Here is a 22,921-nt window from a genome sequence, read left to right as displayed (position 1 = left end):
CTCAAAACCAGGAGAAGGGCTTATTCAGCTTTCTGAAATCAGAATATGATATTTACATGCACAAAAACCCAACCTTAAGTAGAATAGCCAAGTCCATGTGAACGCAGTCATGGAGAAAATAAGAAATAGAAAAATAAAAAATAGATAGATAGATAGATAGATAGATAGATAGATAGATAGATAGATAGATAGATAGANAGATAGATAGATAGATAGATAGATAGATAGATAGATAGATAGATAGATAGATAGATAGATAGATAGATAGATTTAAAAAAAAAAAGAAGCATTAATCAGACATAGTTCATCTAAAATATTTTTGTTTGGGATTCTCCACCCTGTGGTGTATAATTACATGAATAAAACCCCCAGTGAATATGAAGTCCTAATTGTCTTAAGTGTTTGAATCACTAATGTCTCATAGGTGAATAAGGTGCAGTCATTATTGTGGGTATAGCAGGTTGAAAGCAATACTAATTAACAAACACCTGATATAAATTTTAATCAAATATGTTTTTTGTAACATCATATTTCTTGTAAATAACACAGACACTATAAATACTGAGAGGAAGCAGTAAAGACTGTGGTGTGAAATGGTGTAAAATTATCTTAATATTACGCTATTACCTTGGAAACCCTTTCTTTGTATGGAAATACAGTCACAGTTCAAGGCTCATAATCGTGAACAAATAATGTTTATATATGTAATGTGCATGTAATTATTCAAACAAATATGAGTTGAACATGTCCCGGAGATTAACCCTCTGACAGACAATCTGTGTACAAAAATGCTATATTGTCAGAATGGACAAGCCTTATCAATATTAAAGCCTGCTTCAACAAACAATAATTACAATGCACAAATAAGGGCTGTTTTTTTCAGGGGATAATATGCGGTTGTCATTCCTGCCTCTTAACTTTTGGACATGTGGATAGGAACATTCTGAAACTAAACATTTTGTCACATAGTCATTTATCATGCCACATCTCTCCTCTTAAGGTTCAAGCTATTTTCAGTGAACACTTCAATCTGTAAGAGTGCTGGCCCCCGAATCAGCAGAGGTCTCCTTCTGTCAGCCATCTTTCATTTGCTCCATCTCCAGCTCCTCGCTGCAGACCAGAGGGGTTTTAATGTCCCCGATTATCTCATGAGCTTTTGAAATGCATGAATTATTGTTGGAGGTTACGGCTCAGTAATTAAGGGCCACAGGGCCTTGATTGGACAGAGATTGTCACAGTTTGGCCGCCATGCTTATGCCATGGGGAATCCTGTGAGCCAGAGTGGGTGTGAGAGTGATATTTCTCTTGCAGGCTTGGCAGGCCACCCACACTAACTTTGTATTGTCTCTTCTCCATAAGACCATCCCCCCCCCCCTCTCTCTCTGTAGCTCTCTCCTCATTGGCATTTTGGCTCTCTCACACACATTTTCCAGGCTGCCATTTTGCTTTCAGAGAAATCCATTTAGATTAAGCAAAGCAAAAGCAAAGTGTGGGTGTCTTCCACTGAGGTGTCACACAGTCCATTCTGTGGCAGAGAGTGTGGGCTCAAGACCTTTCACCTTTATTTGAGCTTGTGACTGGCCACAGGCCATCCGCTCTTTTCCTGCCAAGGCAGTTGGACTGTCTCTTAGATGAACCCGACACTGCCACTGTGTGCCCTGCTCTCCCATTTCATTATCTGTGAATTTATCATTGCGTCTTGTTAGATGTGAATTTACAGCCAAGGGGGAGACACTACAAGGGACAAGGAGGACATTTTGACCAACAGATATCAACATGGAATTTCCCCAGTTTTTTTTCTTACAATAAGACACATAATAAGAAATAAGGAGTACACTACATCAGTTTTGTTTTAGGAAACTTTCAGTTTAAACATCCAAAAGAGTTATCATATATCTACAACTTTGTAAATTTGCATTAATTGCTGAATCCCAAAACCGCTGGCAGGTTTGTAAGATTTGTCCTCTTTAAGGATTCTTCAAAATGACACCATTTATTTGAGCCAGAAACCATAAAAACACACTAAATTGTTGTTGGACTTTTAACTTTCCTAAAACTGATCATGTGTGACACCTGGTTCTGTTGGGAAAATGATTCAATTCTAAGCTTAAAATTGTGATATTTTATCTCAATTACTTTATTTTAAGTGTCTCAGTTGGAAATTCACCAAAATAAATAATTTGCACTAAAACCATTCTGTGGAGTAACTTTGTAATCATGGATGTCTCTTTTTGTCAGTCAAGAAATCAAAAAATACTGTCAACAGCCAGGGAAGAAAAAGAGAAGGTTTCCACTGTTTGTAGGAATAAAATGTTCTATAAATCACACTATGATTGTTATATGAACAAAATCCTCAGAATATAGATAGGAAAGAAGCTACAGAGTTTGGTGTATGTAAGTGCTACTCAGGTAGAATTTCTGGCTCAAAATATAAGAAAAAAATATTTTGAGACCTTTAAAGATTTCTGTTATTTACAATTTTAAACTACTATTTTGGGGTAAAATGTTAAATTCATAGATGTCATCATGAAACTCCCCCAACTATTGTTTTCTCTTTTTTTATTTAAATGTATACAATATCATTAATCCGTGTACATGTCCAATGGTAAAGTGTTGTGAAATGAGCACCCACCCAACTTGTGTTTTTAACATTGTCTCGACGGCTTTGAAAGAAGTCAAGTTGCACAAGCAAAATATCTCAAAATCTTAAAACTGACCAGTGTACGAAGAAACAGCCTATTTGGGTTAAATAGTTGTTTTCAATAAACTGCCTGCTCACAACTTTTGATCTTTTGTTCCCATTTCTTCTTTTTGCATTTTGAAGCTCTACTTAGAACCTTCCTAAGACCCAACAGTGCAAAATGCAAATTCATGCAATTTTTAAACTGGTCTTAAGATTTTGATCAGGAGTGTAACGTCCGGCTGGACGAAAGAACGAGGCAGGACGCTGTCGATGTTCCATCGTTTTAATGGCTCAACAAAATAGAACAGGGTTACTGTCAGCCGTAACCACGCCAAAACAACACAGAACCAGAAACGAGCCCACAACGCTTCAACTGTCGGGTCGCATTCGCGCGCGCACTTTCACGTCACACGTGCACGCCCACGTCCGTCTCATGCTCCTCCGCTCTCTCCCTCTCTCGAGCCTCCACACACACACACACACACACACACACACACACCTCAGTAACAACAACGATCATCCTGACTAAACAATAGTGCAACCTAAACTGCAGGGTCGCTACACTGCCCCCCCCCTTACCAAGCCCCTCGCCCCGAGGGGTCGCATAAAAAGTCCTTGAGGTGACCTGAGGCCGTCTGCGTCTCTGACGTCGCCCTGACGTGAAAACCAGCAGTAGTCCTGACCCCTGTGGAACAGTCTGTTGCTGAACAGGGGGTGGGGAAGGGGGTGAATGTGGGGGGTTGGCCGGGGAAACATCCGTGAGCCAGGGGGTGTGGCTGCCATATTTAGCAGGGGTGGTGTTGGGGATCCGGGGCGCTGATGTGTGTGGGCACCTCCTCTGTACGGGGCCAATCTGTCTCTGTGGAGGACCACCCGTCTCCCTCTGGGTGGTAGCTGGACCCTGTACACCACCTCACCCAGCTTCTCCAATGCCTCACAAGGCCCCAACCAGAGACAGTCCAGCTTGGGGCACCGACCTTTCTTCCTCTTGGGGCTATACACCCACACAAGATCCCCAGCCTTGAAGTCCCTGCCCTTAGCTTCGTGTCATAGTTCCGTTTCTGTCTCACACCTGCTTTCTGCAGGTGGTCACAGGCAAAGGCGTGAGCTGCCTCCAGCCTGTCCTGGAGCTTGCGAGCGTATTCTGGCCCTGATGGTACCCCTGGTGCAGCTGGGGGTTTGCCAAAGACCATTTCTGCCGGGGTCCGTAGCTCTTGACCCAACATTAGAAGGGCGTGTGTACACGAGGTGGAATCCTGTACCGCTGACCTGTAGGCCATCAAGACGAGAGGGAGGGGCATGTCCCAGTCACGTTGATGTTCTGCAGTGAGGATGGCGAGCTGTTTTCCCAGGGTTATGTTGAACCGCTCAACTGGTCTTCTGCATACCCAGCCGTTGACACATCGCTGAAAACACCCCTGACTCAAAGTTCCGCCCTTGGTCGCTGAGGATAGTCTCTGCGGCCCCAAACCTGGTGAACATCCTGAATAAACAATAGTGCAACCTCAACTGCAGGGTTGCTACAGTATGTTGGGGTTCTAGTCAAGAACCTTTATTTGGTATTTCCTGGGTGTGTTTTTGCTGTGCTGTGCTTTGTATTTTCAGGCTGTGCGGGTCGTTGCCGAGCACTTTTACACCGCACCTGTCCATCATCGCAATCAGCGCTGCTTTTAAGCTGGCTTCTTCCTGTGATGCAGCACCAGAGGATTCACTCTCCTATGAGCGGTAGATCGGCCACGCTTAGTTCTNATCTTTTGTTCCCATTTCTTCTTTTTGCATTTTGAAGCTCTACTTAGAACCTTCCTAAGACCCAACAGTGCAAAATGCAAATTCATGCAATTTTTTAACTGGTCTTAAGATTTTGATCAGGAGTGTCGTGTAACGTCCGGCTGGACGAAAGAACGAGGCAGGAAACGCTGTTGATGTTCCATCGTTTTAATGGCTCAACACAATAGAACAGGGTTACTGTCAGCCGTAACCACGCCAAAACAACACAGAACCAGAAACGAGCCCACAACGTTTCAACTGTCGGGTCACATTCGCGCGCACTGTCACGTCACACATGCACATGCACGCCCACGTCCGTCCCATGCTCCTCCGCTCTCTCCCTCTCTCGAGCCTCCACACACACACACACCTCAGTAACAACAACGATCATCCTGACTAAACAATAGTGCAACCTAAACTGCAGGGTCGCGAGCGTATTCTGGCCCTGATGGTACCCCTGGTGCATCTGGGGGTTTGCCAAAGGCCATTTCTGCAGGGGTCCGTAGCTCTCGACCCAACATGAGGAGGGCTGGTGTGCACGAGGTGGAATCTTGTACAGCTGACCTGTATGCCATCAAGATGAGAGGGAGGTGCATGTCCCAGTCACGTTGATGTTCTGCAGTGAGGATGGCGAGCTGTTTTCCCAGGGTTCTGTTGAACCACTCAACAAGACCGTCGCTCTGAGGGTGCAAAGGTGTGGTTCGGGTCTTCCGCATACCTAGCCGTTCACACATTGCTGCAAACACCCTCGACTCAAAGTTCCTCCCTTGGTCGCTGTGGATAGTCTCTGTGGCCCCAAACCTGGTGAAGATCCTGACTAAACAATAGTGCAACCTAAACTGCAGGGTTGCTACAGTATGTTGGGGTTCTAGTCGAGAACCTTTATTTTGGTATTTCCTGGGTGTGTTTTTGCTGTGCTGTGCTTTGTATTTTCAGGCTGTGCGGGTCGTTGCCGAGGAGGACTCACTCGCTCTCCACCGCACCTGTCCATCAGCGCAATCAGCGCTGCTTTTAAGCTGGCTTCTTCCTGTGATGCAGCACCAGAGGATTCACTCTCCTATGAGCAGTAGATCGGCCACGCTTAGTTCTCGAGTTCTCATGCTTGTTGTTCGTTTGTTTTGTGCTGAATTTCTCGTTTCGTCATCCCCTTCAGAGCCTCCTCAGTCTGATGTCCCATCAGCCAAGCCGTCACAAGTCAACCACCAGCCGCAGCCCTTCGGTTCTCCTCCACTGGGTTCACGCACCACGAGCACCTTCTCCTCGGAGCACGGATTCCCCCCTCGCACTGGAGCACACCTCTGGAGTCCCCGGAAACCCTCTCACCTCCCCCCACGAAGACCAGCACGCACCTGCACTCCCCCCTCCTGCTTCCTTGGTGTCCTCATTCCTGCCCCGAATAAAACCCTCTTTATTATTGACAGTGTCTCTCTCGTCGCATTCTGGGTCCACTTCCTACAAATTAGGAGCTCACTCCTAACAATATATGAAGAGTTCATTTGCAAAAACAGATAACTCCATCTTCACAAACCTTCAGAAAACCCACTTTTCCATCGTCTACCTGAGACAATATCAATCAAACTTAAGTTATCTCTATTTCTGTCATTTCTACTGAGCCAGAGCCACTCAACTTCAGTTTGAGTGATATCATCTCAAGCAAACAACAAAAAAGTTTTCTGAAAATCTACAAAAATTGAGATGTCTGTTTTTGCAAATGGGACTGTTGATGTAAATTATATATATATATATATATGTATGTATATGTATATATATATATGTATAAATATACATATTATCTCCAGAAAATGGTGCAATATGTTACATCACACACTTACTTATCACCAAAACACAAAAGCACTGGATTTACAAAGATATGAAACAGAGAATCTGAGAAGCTGAAATAAGGATATCCATTTTTTCTTATGATATGTTATCAAAGCTGCTGTTAATCAACTTTTCAATTACACCACAACTTTAGGACGAAAAGATCAATACGTTTTATATCCGAATTTGGCTTTGAAAGTTTGCACTTTGATAATGCCTGATAAATGGCAGTATTAATGTTTTAACAACCAGTTTCTGTGTTCCCTGCATGTCTGCTCGATTGTACCTCATCCAAGGAGGGTTTCATCAACTGAGAAAAATGAAATATATTGGAAAATGTACTGTGTTCTGTTGCTGAATGTGTTTTTCTAAAGGATCTAAATGTTTTCATCATGTTAGATAGCACAGTGGTCCCCAACCACCGGGCCGCGGACCAGTGCCAGGCCTCCAGTCATTTGGTACCGGGCCACACAGAAAGAATAAAAACGTTTTATTGGTTTATTTTCATTTCCAGGTTGCAGGTTGTTTTGTCTTGAAAAATAACGAGCTTGTCTTCCCGTCATTTCCATCTGTGCTTGTTTCCTGGACTTGACCGTTAGCTCTCATGCTCTGTCGTAAAACGAAGACGTCAGTCTAACCGCTGCCGAAATGAGTAATAAAACAAACGTCTCAGGAGAGCTTCTTTGAAAAGTCGAGAGACTAGATGCTGAGACAAAAGAAAAAGTAAACACATATTTAGTAATAAAAAGTAATTGTATTTATTTATGACACTTCTTGATAGTTAAAACGTTTTTTTGCGGGGGGTTTTTGTTTTTGTCATGACTGGTCCGCAGAAAATGTTCTTGCTTAAAACCGGTCCGTGGTGCAAAAAAGGTTGAAGAGCGCTGAGATAGCAGATAACTGTGAAATGTAAAGCTTGTGAACAGTTGTTGAAATGCCCAAGTTAAGCTTCTAGTAATTAGACTTAACCAGTAAACGAGTTAATGTGGGTTGTTAGTGCAGCTTTAACAGCAAGCAACCTATTTTATCTGTTTTTGTTTAGACTGATGTTTATTTTCATGTGTAAATACATCTGTTCATGACTGAATATATATCATTGAATGTTCCCTAGACAGCAAATACAGGCACTAGATTTCATTTATAGAAAATATTCACAATTTAAATAGCAATCGCAGCAAGGACAACAAATCACAGTGAGGTATTTTCCTCAAATGGTTCAGCCCTGTTCTGTGTTGGATTCAGTTTTACAATACAAAAGAGAGTCCTTCAGTAACAAACTGGCAAGCTGTCCTAAATATTCCCCATCTCTCACCCAGCGCATGCTGGAAAGACTCCAGCCACCCTGCCACCCTGTTCAGGATAAGCGGTTTAAAAAATAGATGCTTGGATGGAAAAGAACATGCTTGCTTTATCTGCATTGCTTTGTTTCCTGCTGCTCCCCCACATCATTAATACTCAGGAGAAACGCAGACCCTTTGAGATGGGTCCCTGCTCTAACTTACCTCTGCTTTCCACATTAATCAATATCAGTTTTATGTCTCCTTCATTCACAGATAAAAGACAAGTCTCACTTTTTCTCCAGTCACTCATGCCCTCCTTATCCTTTGATCACACTAAGCAGTCTCACCCTCTCAGGACACTGATAATTCTGCAGCATGCCCCATGTGGCTTTCGCACAGCTGCCTCGGGAGCACTGCAGAGCTCTCCACCAGTGAAGAGGCACCACAAGTGTCACACTTTAACCTCAAACAAATTCTATGAGACTCTCGCTCACCGTGAAGCAGAGCTGAGAGTGAAGTTAACACTAAAATGTCTGTAATGAGCGAGGCGAGTGATAGAAGAGCTACTTACTGCGTTACGAAGGTGTCTATACTATCCCTACTATAGAGGTAGTCTCAGTCATGCTGGTGTGCTATGTTCAGAAGGATTTAATCCCTGCGCCAGTGGACTTAAAAGAGTAATAATATTTTAACTGCAAAAGCATTTGCAATACATAACATGTACTCACTGAAGAATCCTTTACTTCTGTATATATTTTGACTTACACTCACTCTATAATCTCATTCATTGGATTGGATAATAATCACTGGATAACCTGCAAATACGGTATAAATGCAGTGAACAACCTCACAATTACTACATTCCTATCTTTGTTTGTTTAAGGATCCACCTGGTGACATTGTATGTTCTTGTTATTGCCAACAAATCTCATTAAAAGGCCAAAACCAACAGCGAATTCATTTGGCTAACAAGTATTGCCTGTGCAAGAGAGCTCTGTTGTTCAAAAACTATTAAAAACACATAAATGTGCAACACTGCTGCACTCAGTAACCTTTTCCTTCATTACGATAAGCTCTGTAGTTGTAACTGCTCAGAAATACTGTTTCCAGCTGTCTCAGGACATCATTTTGTCTCTTTTGAAAACAACTCACATCTGACCTGCTTTAAAGATTGAACAACTTCAGGAGGAAAGAACGCGCCGTGGAGTGCAACCTCCAGTGACATATCCGCTCACATGTCTACAACCTGTAACTTTATTTGAAGTATGTATTAAATGAGCGCAAATTTAACAGTCGCTTCTCAGTTTTCATAAAAACTGCTAAGGATACTTGCCAATATTCTGGTGGTCCTCTATTTTTAGACTGCTGGACTAGATGCATAAGCCCTTTAGATTCAAGACACACAGAAGCAGAAATATGCTGTCTTTGTGCCAAAATGAAACCCCGACATACACACGGTTTCATGTTTTTAATCTTAGTTATAGGGAAAATACAAACACATTTTGCAAACTGCCACTGGAGCTCCTTCAGCATCCCCACTGGCAGATAACCAGGGGGTCAATCCAACCAATCCCAAGACTAACTCCATCAGTATCATCTCATCCACCTGAGCGTTACCCTACATCTAACCCAGTGTGTTATCTCTTTAGAATGCTCAGTGTTGGGATTTACCGCCTGTGAGCAAAACGCCAGCTGTTGGTTTTGCAGCCCACCTCTTGAGTAAAAGTTGCAGGTTTCCTCTAGTGTATTTGGTGAGTCTTTGTTGTTTATTGTTTTGCCAGCGCCGTCTTTTCTCTAAAAATAAATAAGCGTCAAGATTCTCCTGAGTTTTGAGTCTGTGCGCTGGGGTTTCTTATCTTTTATCATTATACGTCATTACAGGCATCAGCACAGCGGAGGTATGATGATCACTCCCACAATCACACATAAAAGGATGTCAACATGCCCGTTTACAGCATCACATATATCAGAATCATTATGTTTTGTCTCGCACTAGCAGCTTTGTTAAAGCCGCTTTGAATTTTTATGTACAGAAGGAGCGGGCGAGTGATTATCTCCTTTATCGTGAATGCAATTTTCCTATATTAAGTGTGGTACATACAATACATTTTCCAGAAAATTGATTGAGAAAGCGTTTAAGAAATAAGATAACGAGATGAGAATGTGTGCTCATGGATTATCTGGGGGACTTAACTACCTGACACATGAAAGTTCTTGATATAGATATGCTGTAAATCATATTGCACCATAAAGCAGTCCTGCTCACTGAGTGGTTTATTACAACCAGAGACAATAAATGAATAGCCAGCATGGTATAAATGGCATAGCAAAATCTATAACAGTTAAAAATAAATAAATAAATAAAAAAATCCTCCCATATCATATTATCTCTGTCATATCACTGCAGCATAATGTACAGCCATTATGGACGCATACGGCATTGTGAAACAATGTACACTTAGATCATGGCTGCGATAGAAGAGTCAAGCAGTTAACCCCACCTTCAAGAAGATTGTAATGACATTTAGTCAGTTTCTTGATTTATTTATTTTCAGGTTTTTCTTATATGCTATGTCCCCCATTTATACCAATGGCATGCTGTAAACTCTCATAATATCTGGTTTTCAAACAATAGCCAAAAAGAAAAAAAAATAAAAGAGAGAGAGAGACATAAAAATAAATATATCAAGCTGGTTGCTCATAAAAGCTGAGTAATAAGACAATTGAAAGGGGTGAAATTACCTGTAGCCCTCCAACAGCTACAATGAGCCAGTATAATGTACATTTTCACAACATGGATTCCATTAACAATAGAGTCATGTTATACTCACCACTTTGCTGCTCAGATTTTTTTTATTATTATTATCATAAACAGAAAGAATGTTTTCACACATGCGCGCAGTGTCTTTCCTTTGTTGTGTTAATTTTTTTCTTTTTTTTTTTTAGCAATGGTAAACTGTTGTAAACCAAACCCAACACGCTATAATATTTTTTTTCACACTAATAGCTACCTGTAAGAAAAAACAACAAAAAACCCCCCAAAAACCACTGAATTTGCAATAACGAGGGAGATTAGAAATAAAAACCTTGTCTACTTTGCCACATATATTTATATGAAGTATGTATTCTGAATGACGTGTTTGTGTACATTCCGACATAAGATTGTTAATGGCTACATCGGTTAATACTGATGTATATGGACCTGCCAGGTTCTTTTCTAGTCACAATGATAATAATATAAAACTCAGCTTGGTCAGAGATGTGTTGTCGCAGTGTAAAGCCTCTGTGGATGTATTCTGGCACACGTTGCAGTGTTACCAGTGTCTACGTAGAAAGTAACGCATGCAGATTGTGTGCACACATCTGGCTCTGGGGCAGTGAGGTGGATCAGTGGCTGGCCCTGTCACCTCACAGCATGAAGCCTGGTACTGCTGTTCCCTTTCAATCCCTGTGGTTTGTCTGGTTTCTGCCTAAAGGACATAATGCAGGCAAACAGAAGATTCAAAACTGTCCTGAGGTATAGATGCAAGAGTAAGTGATAGCGAGTGGTTGTGTGTTGGCAAGAATGTGGCGATGCGATTAATATCATGACACGGGGGATATGATTCAATATATTGTGATTTTTAAAATGAATTTTAGGGAAACTTTAATAATGGAAAACAAAACAAATCTGAACACACATACATAACACTTTATATATTGTTGAAGGAGCAAAGAAAATGAACTCTCCGCTTCTAGCTCTCCTCAGCTTCATGGGGTTTAAGTAATAAAGTGTTGAATGAAAAAAGTCAGAGTTTCAGTTTGTTTTTCTTTCGAGATTTCTCTGCATAATAATTAATTAATAACTAGCTTGTCCTATTACCTTTATTTACTCAAGTAGTTCTAATTAATTTTTACTAAATTTGTTCTGATTTGTCATCTGTATACTTCAGGATGTATTTTTGGAGTATTTTAATATGCTCTTATGCCTGTGTGCTCAAATACAATTAATAACACGCTAATAAAGTCCTACAAAAGCTTGTATATTCATCTCTAGGCCTTATTTTTGAAAATACTTATTTCCCAGCTTTTCATCACCCGACTACCAGGCTTGGCTTTCCTTACCAGGATAAAGTAAGGCCCTTTACTTGATGGCTAGAGGTTAATCCTAATGAGGTCTGGATGTGTGAGTCCTAGATGCTATGGACCTCGAGGCATTGCTCTTGGGTCTGTTAGGAACAAGATGGACTAACCAGCAGGCTGACAGTGAGGCTGCTTTGTGACATATTTAGAAGACAGGGAAGTATGAGGAAGCGGAGGGATTATTATTTTTCAAAGAATTTCCTTTGGGATTAATATAGTTTTATCTTATCTTATAAATAGGTGAAGGAAGTCTCAACTGCTCGGTAAGGTTTGATAAAGAGGGAAGGCAACCCCGCAGTAAGTTTAGCTCTTACTCGTGTTGCTGCCTACGCTTAAAAGGGAAAGTTACCTTTGGGATCAGGCCCACTGCCTTGTCTGACACTCCCAGCATGGGAGGAAGTCCTGACACTGCAGTCACCTGTTTTCAAAGGGTCTCAATACAAGTCTACCTGACTGCAGGTGCAGCGCTGTCTTGGTCACAGCCCTGCATGTATTTCATTGGGAGTTGGGTTTGCATTTACCACTGTTTCATCATCATAGCACTAAGATAAATTGATAATGTTTTGAGAATCATTACAGTATCACACAACATAATATTGTGATACTTTAGTGTATCAATATTTTCTTGCACCCTATGCGCTAGCCCGTTCCTCTGTCATTCCTGTGTGCCCCACACTTTCACTCCTCATCTCCAACTATTGGCATCTTTCCAAGAACTTGGTGCTAACGCAAGGTGGCACGATGTTTGCAGGAACGACCCTTTAACACGCCTTTTGAACTTCCAAAAGTCTCAAAATGTCAAAGCCTATATTATAAAACAACAAATAGCATTTACAGACAGGGATGTCCCTATCAAGTTTTTTTGTTTGTTTGTTTGTTTCCAATCAGATTCAAGTAATTTAATATTTAGCATCTACTGATACCATTTTACCAAATCATAGACATTTTAAGTATTTTGAAACTGGTTGAAGCACTTGGTTGCAGCACTTGTATATGGTAGTGACTGGAGGAGGTGGGCACTCTGGGTTGGCAAGCAGAGAGGGAGTTTACCTAGAAAAGGAGCACTGTGATAAAGACTTCAATGTAGCCTAAACTAGGTTAGTGGTATTTAATCTCAGTGGAACATCTGATGGTGGTTTTTAATTTCTTTCATGTTTCCGTGTGATAACAGATGTAAACAAAATATCAAGCATAGATTTGTTGTAAATAGTCAATGATCTGCACTTATATAGCGCTTTTTTTTTAAATTTTAGTGGTACTCAAAGTGCTTTACAACGTGTTTTCTCATTCACCCATTCACACACACATTCGTACACGAATGCTGACGGAGCTGCCATGCAAGGTGCTGACTGCCATTGGGAACAACTTTGGGTTCAGTGTCTTGCCCATGGATACTTTGACTATGGAGGGGTGGAGGATCGTACCACCAACCTTGCGATTAGAGGACAACCGCTCTACCACCTGAGCCACAGCCGCCCTTTATGCGAGACAATAGTTATTTAAAAATTCCCAAGATCGGCCTTGATCTTAATCTTAGGCTTGTGCTCAGGACTTCCCAGTTTTATGAGCACACAGAAACTAGAATAATAGAGTGGTTGTTATGACAAGTTTCACTTTGCTGATACTGAAGTTTGTGAAGAAGAGACTGGTATTCAACAAAGACATTGAGAAGGCAAAAAATAAGAAATAAAAAATGGAGCTTGTTGTTGTTGTTGTTGTCTTCTCTGAGGCGAACAAATCAGTGCTGAAACCCACACAGCAGTTGTTCTTTGGCCCAATTAGAAATATCTACCACAGGGTAGGTACTATTTTCACTGCTAAAAACAGTCCTAAAAGGGGTTCTACAGGAGTGTGTGTTTTTGTTTATTTTTTTCAGAAGGATCACAAACTAAGGTTCTGTCCTCCCTGTTACAGCCCACAAGTTCCTGCAGTGGAAAACATTTTTATGTTATGCAACACATATTGTAGTACTGTTTTTCATTACTTTATGCATTGCACATTACTGGGTACGCCTTCTTTTTATAACTTCATTTATATTGGAGTCTGGGGGCTGAGTGTATGAAATTAGTTCAGTCACATCCACCTTTTATTTCATATTTGTTTGTGCATAATGTAGGATTCTGTGATATATGTGTAGCAGTGCTAAGCACTAAGGCATGATTCTGCCATATTTAAAACATAAATACAATCTGATAGTGAGTTTTTTATTTGTAACAGACTTGATAATAGATCATTTTTGCAATGGAATTGTTAAATGTAGCTTTCAGGTTGTTGAACAGGCAGGCAGGGCTCTGTTGGTATCACTGTGGAGGAACAAACATCAGCAATTGCAGACTACAAGTCTGGTTCTTTTTGACAAGCTGATGATGTAAGACAGACGTCAAACATGTCACTTAGAGCAAACTTAAGTTAAGAGGTTCTGGATTATTTGTGGGTCAAATCTGCAACCATTATTCAGTGTGTACCTGTAATGACAACACATTCTGAGGATGCTGCAATGTCTTAATTTTGCCCCTGATTAGTGTCTTCTGTGTTGTATTGTTACTTTATCTGGGGGACTCCTTTGTTAACAAGTAGGGGTCCTCGGACCCTAATTAACACTGAGGCTATTCATAGAGGTACATTTCCAGTATCAGTATGTATGGTGTGGTTATTAATTAGTTACTCTGTTAGTAAGGAGACATCAGGCATAAATATTTCTATTAGCATATAGCAAATGAGAGTTAAATTCAATTCAATTAATTTTATTTGCATCCCACATATTTACAACAAGTTATCTCATAGCGCTTATCAAAGGCAGAAACACCCAACAATCCAAAACGTTGTTGTTTTTTGAGGTTATTCTTTACATTCCCTAAACTCAAGAGATCATTGACAGACTTGGATGGTCCAAGGCATCGTTAAACTACTTTTTGGCAGCTTTCTTGCTCACAATGCTACACATACAGTAAATCTTGGATTATTTTCCCCAAAACACACCTAAGGATCACATCAGAAGCATTCAAAAGTTGCTTTATATTTACTGTATCGCTGTTCCAGTATTGCAGAATTATCCCTTAAGCAGCCATAATTCCTCCACTAAGGTGGGAGCTGAGGCAGAGGCCTGTTTTCAGTGCCTTCTGTTTGTTCTTCCGCCAAGGCAGAAGCCCAGGCAGAGGTTTTATTTCAGTGCTGTTTGTTTGACTCTGAGCAAGATTACGTAAAAACTACAAGGCCGAACTTCACAAAACCCGGTGGACGGGTGGAGCACGGGAAAAGGAAAAGGGCTCTAAATTTTGAGGCAGATTCGGAATTGCCAAATGGGGCACTCACTCTCTCTAAAAAATAAAAACAGATAATAATGTAAAACTATGTAACAATGTGAAAGGTGTTTCTCTTAGTGATGAGCCCACAGTGAATTATCTGGGCAGCTCCTCTGAGCTTTATACAGATTTTCAGTCAGTTTCAGCTCATTGTTTAGTTTTCTCGAGCACAATTTCAGTGTTTTAGTTCCCTCTCACTGGTCTCATCGCTTTATTTTCAGCCATAGCCAGCCAGCTGCTTTTAGAGGAAAAGCACTAACAACACAGTGTATGCTGCCTGCTCAGCATCAGCAGCAGAAAGGCATAGTTAGCAACTAGCTGGTGGACATAATGGAGCATTTAGCAGCTTGGAAATCTAATGGGGTAACTAGACAGTGAATGCTAGCCAACACTGAGTTTCTAACTACTGTACTATAAAGGTGTGTGTTTTTTTTTTTAATCAGCTCCTTGCTGATTAATGTGATTGATTGTTTTACCCTACCATGACTACAACTACCGAACCACGGCAGGTCCTTCTAAATAACACTGCCACAATTATGATGAATACCTCCCTGAGAAACTGTCTATAATTATACACAATACGTGTAAATATGCCACTGGTGTAATTAGTATATCTTACATCATGACACTCACTCACTGTCACATTAATCAATGTTACTGTTATTGAGATAAGGCATACTCCATACTGACCGCTATTAGTTCAGCAAACGGACTCATTTACAGTAATTAAACAGGAAGTTATTAAGACGGGAGTGAAGGAGACTGCTCTGAGGAGCTCTGTAGATATGATGTATGTTGTCCTACTTAATAGATGTTTAAATCATGCAGTGACTTTCTCCACCAAGAGAGATTGTGCTATCTGCAGCCGTATAAAAAGTATGAAGTATGGTACTGAGCCTGAAGCTTTAACTGTGCAGCCCAGCTAAGCCATTCACTTGTTATAGCCGTGTAGGTAAACACACTCGACTCAGCAGAAATACAGAGCAGCAAAGAAATGAGCTGTGAGATGAACTGTGATTTTGAATATTAAATGTATAGCTGTTCCACTTTTAATAGCTGGGCAATGCTGTCAAAAGACTTTTACCATGAGCCAAATGTGTCACCTTCCTCGAGACATCAAACGAGGAATGTTTTCAAGTTGGTTAAAAGTTTAAACAAAAAGAACACTGAATAGCTTTTTTTTTTCTTTCCCCCCCCTCAACAGGAGAATATCTTACTTGTGCACTTTTTAAGCCCGGACCCTTTCTTCACGGCGTGACGGCTGAGTTTGCAGCTGAAGTTGTTCTCCCAGAACTCAGCAAACCAGATATTCCTTCTGTTGTTTTCCAGCGTTCGACTGATGAAGTAACGATCAAACCCTAGACAGATCAATGGGTTCATTGTCACTGGGTGTCAGTATCAACAGCAGTGTTGGTACAATCTGTGAGCCGTGGCTCTGATGTGTTCAACAGAATAACAGATTGAATATTGCTTATATTCTTAATTTTCTTGACTGAAGTTAAGTTTTTCTTTTTTTTTTTTAGACCTTTGATGATCAAATGATAGTGCTAAAGCATTACAAAGCAACTTGTATTCTTCTGACGCAGCAAAAGACAGAAACAGATGCAGCAATATGTCACATGAAAAGATATATTTTACTGAAATAAGCATATGGTTTAAAGGACAGGGGGATCAGACCTTTGATGGACTGGCGCTTGGGCAAGATGGTGACTGCTCCCTCTGCCATCTCCTCCTGCTGCACAACCGGCGAGATCTTTGAGCCCCAGCTGTCCGAACCCACCCAGATGAAATGGCCTGTTTGGTTGGCCTTTTTCGCTGCATGGAGTAGTCGCCTGCAAAGGTGAGGAAACAGATGTTGCCATGGATAAGGTCAGCATCCCAACCAGCTTCACTTTGATTTTACTTTGTAATTCATTACACAGTGGTCTGGCAGAGCTGGACTGAAATGGCTGTGTTCCCACGTTTCTGCTCCGTCTGCTGCAGTCATGTTTTTCTAATCTTTGAAGAAGCGTTGCGTGGCTATTACCAGGCCTCACCTGATATCGTCCTCGTTGGCAAAAAGTATGACAACCCTTGCATTTGGATTTTCTCGGAGTCGCCTGATGACCTTGTCAAACTCGCCCTGCTTGGGCTCTCGAGGAATCTTGACAGACTGGGAGATGCAAACGCCCCCTGCAGAAAGAAACGTACAGATGTTGTAAGGCACTTTGTTCAGTCTGTACTACAAAGCCTTCAGTGTGCTGGATAAATCACAGGAATGCAAAAGTACAGTTGTTAATCAAAGATCAATAACGTATTTAGTCGTGTAAATTGTATTTAATGTGACTTCACAGGCAATAAACATCAGTATATCCAGGAAATGTCAGGCAAAACAAAGACGTTATTTTCACTGAATAGTGATTGAGGAGCAACTGGCTGCTAAAGGGAATTAGTCATGATGCCATCTTCGGGAGTTTGGTTAGCGAACTACTAACTGCTCTCATTTGGAACATATTTATAGCATTTCTATATGACAGGGATTTATGTAACTGTGTTGTAGTGTGTATTTGTTGCACTAAATTATGACTAAGACATTTCAGTACCAACTCTTGTGCAATCCTGGGTGAATTCAGTCAATGACTTTATATGGGAGGGTTCTCACTAATGTCTGCTGTGTTTCTTATGTATTACTAACTATAAAATGCTGACTAAAGTCCCATTAATGTATTGTTAATGGAGTAAAAGTGTTTTCCATGTGTTAGCACTTCCATGTTGTGAACCAAACCGTGTGTAGCTCTTCTATTAGCTTTATTTCTTCTTTCAGGTCTAGATTTCCTCAGGGAGTTCCACATTTTCTTTGCTCTGTTTACGTGGTATGTATTTACTGTACACTAAATTACTCAAAACAAGTGCGGAATTTGTGTATTAAGATGCTGGAGCTCAAGTTTTGTTCATTTTCGGTGCACAAATATGTTGACAAGAAGAGAAGTTTGTCAGGCTCGGTGTGACAGAACTGCTCTGTAGCCTTGGGTAAGCCCTGCAAGCTGGCAAGGGGCATTTAGTAACCCCATATACAGGCACAAAGGACATTTCGGTGAATGCTTTATTTCTCTACAGTTGCAGGAAGGTTGTGCTGTTGTCCCGTCTTGTGTCTTAAAAGTGTGGTCCTTACAATACAACACATAGTGAGAAAAACTACGCACGCACAAAACGAATATCACTTTCAAGTCCTTGTAGAAGTGGGGGGAAAAAAGCAAAACAAAACAATAAAACAAAAGGATGTTGAGATGTGTTTTGTGCAGCCGAAGCAAGTTTTCCAGTGCTTCTCCAACAGGATTTCTTGGGTGAGATTTAAAGTGCCTGAGTGTGGCGGGTTTGTCTGAGCGAGCTTCAGCTCTCAGGACAGCAGGGACACTGTGCCAAAACATGTCTGAGAACAAACTGTACTCTGTTTATCCTACACAGATACTTACTGTACCGATCACAATTGTACTTAGAGTGAGGTGGGGGGAAGGGGATTCACTATTTAAAGAACCCTGGCAGAGCGAGAGCGTGTTTATTTTCAGTTTCACAAGTTGTTCTCCAAAAAGCAATCAGTAGAAACAATCAGTGTAAGTGAGACTACGGGAAGCTATCGAACAATTAACTCAACAGTAATTAAACTTGCATATTCCTCACAATCGGCTGAGATATGTATTTATGCACCACCTATACATTTAGTCCGACGCACTAAATCTCACACAGAAAAATATGGAATGGTTCAAGTTGATTACTGTGTGCAACTTGTAAAACTCTGTAGTCTCGACGGCTGGCATTGTGTGCTCCTCTGCTCAGCTCAGTGACAGACAGGGCGGCTAAATCTGTCCTGATTTAGCTCAAAGTACTGAGTCCTGAGACAGAGTCCCTGTGTTGGATCAAACTGTCTTGTTCTTGCTCACCTGTCACTGAACCTCGTTAAGTTTGAGAAGGTCAGGCAGAGAGTTTCTGACACAGTCCTCAGACATGCAAAGATTTAAAATTTTGTCAGCAAAAAGTCTGCAACAATCCTGCATTGTGAGATGTGCAAGTCTGAGCTTTGAGAGTTGTGAGGTTTTTTTTTTTTTTTTTCAAGCGTAAATGAGATGTGTCTCATTCTTTCCAGGATAAATGAGACATATTATGTTACATTTGCCTTCCTTTTAAAATAACTTTTTGACAAAAAGAGTTATAGCAGCAGAATATCAAGATCCTTAACAACTACAGCCAAGCACAAAACCCTTTAAACTCCCTCTCTGGTCATTGATTAAACCATTTTAAACTAATCTGTGCATCAAAACTACATATTTGAAAGTTTTGTCTCATTAAAGCAATCCCTTCATGACTAAAAATGTCCTATCTGAAGCTCTACACTATTGCATCTTCTGGAACTTGAAGATTGTGTCATGCCATGCATTACTTGCATATTTTGCTTATGTTACGTTTTCTAGCATATAAAAAGAACCATGTGAACATGTCAACAAGCTAAAAGGTCTTTAACGTGTGACACATTTATGTTATCTTCACTGCAACAACAAGAGAAACTAGTCAACACAGTCATTTGGTCTGAGATGTGCACTGATTTTAAGTTTTCAGAAGTTTTGCAGTGCGCTTCTCTTTTTGAGTTATTAGACAGGTACATGAAAAATGACTTTTGCTTCATCCTGAAAATTGAACAATAAATTTCAGATCTTGAGTAAGGTCTACTCTGAGTCACATATATTTTTTATTCTTTATTTGTTACTGCAGTGGTCACTAGAAATTTAATACATTTTAAGAATGGGTGGCAGCTGTGGGACCAGTATTTAACATGATACATGCCACATTTTAAATAAAATGTCCCTTAAAATCAAGTCAGAGGATTTATAGATGTAGTTTGTGTTTTTAAAAGCAGTAAATTCTTAAAAATGGCAAATATAAAATGTTCTGTTGTTTGGCCAACAACCGTACAGCTGATCTCATCCACATCATTTTTAGTGACTATTTTTCTGTTGCTCTCTGCCCTGGATGTATCTTGGTGGATACTAGCTATGTAGGAAGACAAAAAATCTCGAGCCTTAATCCTGCCAGCTAAGCTTCCTTTGATCAATTGTTCCTCCAACTGGGGAAAATAATTGCCCATGACCATAACACCTGACCTATTTGAATCACTGAACCAATCAAAAATTTCAGAGGATGAAATCCTCATGACGTGCATTGCATGTTTGATCCTAGAAGTGATGTGTGGTTTCACTAAAAATCACACTTCAACTGTCTTAATGCTTCAGATCATCTTTTAGTTTATGGTAGACTGCTGCAGGCAACATGTGCCTTGACTGCAGTCATGAGAACATTTCATCACTCGAGCCATTTGTGTGTGATGACCCACTTGTCCATTTGTCTCAAACAGGCTCCATTATCGGTCATTTTGGGGCGTTTACTTAAATAGATGGGATTAGATAAGTGAGAAGCATTCAGAGCACGCATCACTCTGCAGTTTCTCACATGCCACGGACGGCCGTGGTGCTATCTTAACAATGTCTTCACTAAAAATTAATGGAAACTAATAGTGACAAATAGCTGCTGCAGTGTCAGGCCAGCCACAGCCGTGCAGTCTGTCTTGGTCACAACTGGCTGAGCTGTTTTCTCTCCCTCTTTTTTTCCCTTCAGGTTTTTGTTTCTTGTGAGGTGCGTCCCAGACATGCACAGACGTGCACAACAGGCTATGTGCAAGGTCAACACAAATGCATGAATACAATTGTATCAAAAAGTCTAAACCTCAACGACTGCATTTCTGTATCATGTGAAGACTGTATTCAACCACCACAAATCGCATTATGTTGCAGCAGCACACAACACTTCATGAACGAGTAAACCAAGAATGACATTTAGACTGCAGCGGCATTTTTTATAGAAAAGAGGACATGCAAAACTGTCAAAATGTGAACTGATTTATGCTTTTAATGGCATAAATTCATCAGAAGCCAAAGTCAAGTCAGTTATTCAGTCAGGCAGTCGAGCAGTTTCTTTCTCCTTATAGTACGAGATGCCCATTAAAGCGCTGTTTAACCCCCTGAACCCCAGACAGTTTCTGGACGTTATCTGTCACATTTATACTCACTGTGGGCTCATTTTTCACTGCAATATAAAGCAATGCACCTCTGTGGCAACAGTGCAACCATGGCAAGAATAAAGAGATAATGCCATAAATCAGAAAAAAGTCGATGTTTTTTAAAAAGTAGATCTTTTAAAAAAGGTGACTGTACATACTATATTTATTTTACTATTTACATTTTTAGTTTGTTTCTGTACTTGGCTCTTGTTTGCTCTGTGTAAGCACAACCTGCAGTTCATCCCAGTTCAACTGGAAAAATCTGTACATTTTGTCATGTTGGTCAAAGCTGAGTCATTGGCTTTAATGGTTGCGGCAAGGAGCACGGAGTTTTTGTTTGTTTTTGCAGAATCTGATTAGACTAAACTTTTTTGCTGTTGTTTTTTGTTTTTTGGAATAGTTCCATATAATATAGATGTATAGATAAAAAAGTGATTTTGATTAAAGGTCCAATTTCAAGCTCAGATTTCTTAAGTTTCCAGACCAATGGCATGTCACAGATGAGTAGTTCAAGGACTTTCAGTAGGTGAAAAATCCAACCATTCTTAGTATTTTGTTTTGTTTTTACAACTTCTGAATCTGATAAATGGTATAATATTGGCAATGTTATACATATAAAAGTTCTTCTTTGTGTTTTAGGGTTCACTTTAAAGTTTGTATTTGGAGACACTGGAAGCGCGCCACATGGACTTGTACTATATTGACAATAATTTGGACCTGACTCATTATGAACAAGTACAATCCATTTTTCTTCTCTGTGGCTGTTTTACAGGCTCCTCCTCTATGTTGCACTTGACCACAGTACGAAGACAGAAATGCATAATAATTCCAACTACAGGTAACCACTGCAATCAAAGCCAATATCATAATGATAGAACAAAGTCAGTAGTCAAGGATCAAGCAAATAAAGTGACTTTAGCTACTCTTGCTAGTTAAATCTGATGAGTCATGTCTCTTCCATGCAGTTCTTTTGTGGTCAGTGTTTTTGTTCTTTTCCATGTTTTTCTCACTTGAAGGTATGATGGTGGCAGGGAAAGCTGTTACAGGCACACACAAAGGAAGAAAACATCTTCAACCCTTTGACAACGCACATTGTCACATGTAAAAATAAAAAAGTAGCAGATATATAAAAGAAGAAACTGAACAACACTCAAAAATGTACCACCGGCAAAGCATAAAAACACCAGTAAAAACACAACAGAGGTTTCTGTGAAAAACTAGTAAAAGAGTTAAGCAAGCAGACGTTCAGGTGGTATCTATAATTAATCACAACCATTCAAATAGAGTGTTGAAACTGAAATAAACACTGTAAATGAATTTTCACTGACAAATGGATGACATGTTTGTCATTATTTAGAAATTTGGTTGTGTCTCCTCGACTCACATCCTTTCTGTATTTGCTTGTGTTTCTTCATGGTGCTTGTGTCCTAATCAGTTTGTGTTTTATTTACTTAGAGTACTTTTTGTGGAGCTGCACACTGTCAAAATGCTTTTTTTCTAATGGTGCTTTACTGCCTTACAGTCATTGTTCTTGTTTTTTAGCCCACATCTTTACTGATTTTCTTCTCATTAGTGTTGTTTCTAGCTGCTAAGAGTTTTAACAGTTTGGCAAAACTTCACCACATGAACATAAAATGACAAGTCAACACTTTGGACATTTTATTTTTTTCTTGTTTTACCAAGAAGTGGCTAAAAACATTCAAGTTGAAATATTTATTTATTGTTGGATTCAATTTGCTCCCTGCACATTTAGCAGCCTGGTTTTAAAAATGTTGCTGAATTGAATTGTTCTATTTCAATTTCCTTTTGTAAATTCCCTTTATTATGTTTTTGAAAAGTGCTTTATCAAAAAGGTCATTAT

At 40.3% G+C, this 22,921-nt stretch overlaps 1 protein-coding gene across 1 annotated transcript in view; it reads right to left on the bottom strand.

The window, feature by feature from the left end:
* The window catches only part of LOC103355744 (metabotropic glutamate receptor 4), a 146,537-nt gene that overhangs the window by 32,735 nt on the left and 90,881 nt on the right, over positions 1-22,921 (bottom strand). The window contains exons 3-5 of the mRNA XM_008279651.1: positions 17,012-17,147; positions 16,653-16,807; positions 16,193-16,333 (exon numbers count right to left, since the gene is read on the bottom strand). Of these exons, the coding sequence (XP_008277873.1) occupies positions 16,193-16,333; positions 16,653-16,807; positions 17,012-17,147 (432 nt within the window). The remainder of the gene's footprint in view (positions 1-16,192; positions 16,334-16,652; positions 16,808-17,011; positions 17,148-22,921) is intronic.

This window comes from Stegastes partitus, unplaced genomic scaffold (genome assembly GCF_000690725.1).
Source record: "Stegastes partitus isolate 25-593 unplaced genomic scaffold, Stegastes_partitus-1.0.2 Scaffold5, whole genome shotgun sequence".
Classification (NCBI taxonomy): Eukaryota; Metazoa; Chordata; class Actinopteri; family Pomacentridae; genus Stegastes; species Stegastes partitus.
Note: the sequence above shows the minus strand (reverse complement) of the source record. Positions and strands in the feature narration are given on the sequence as shown.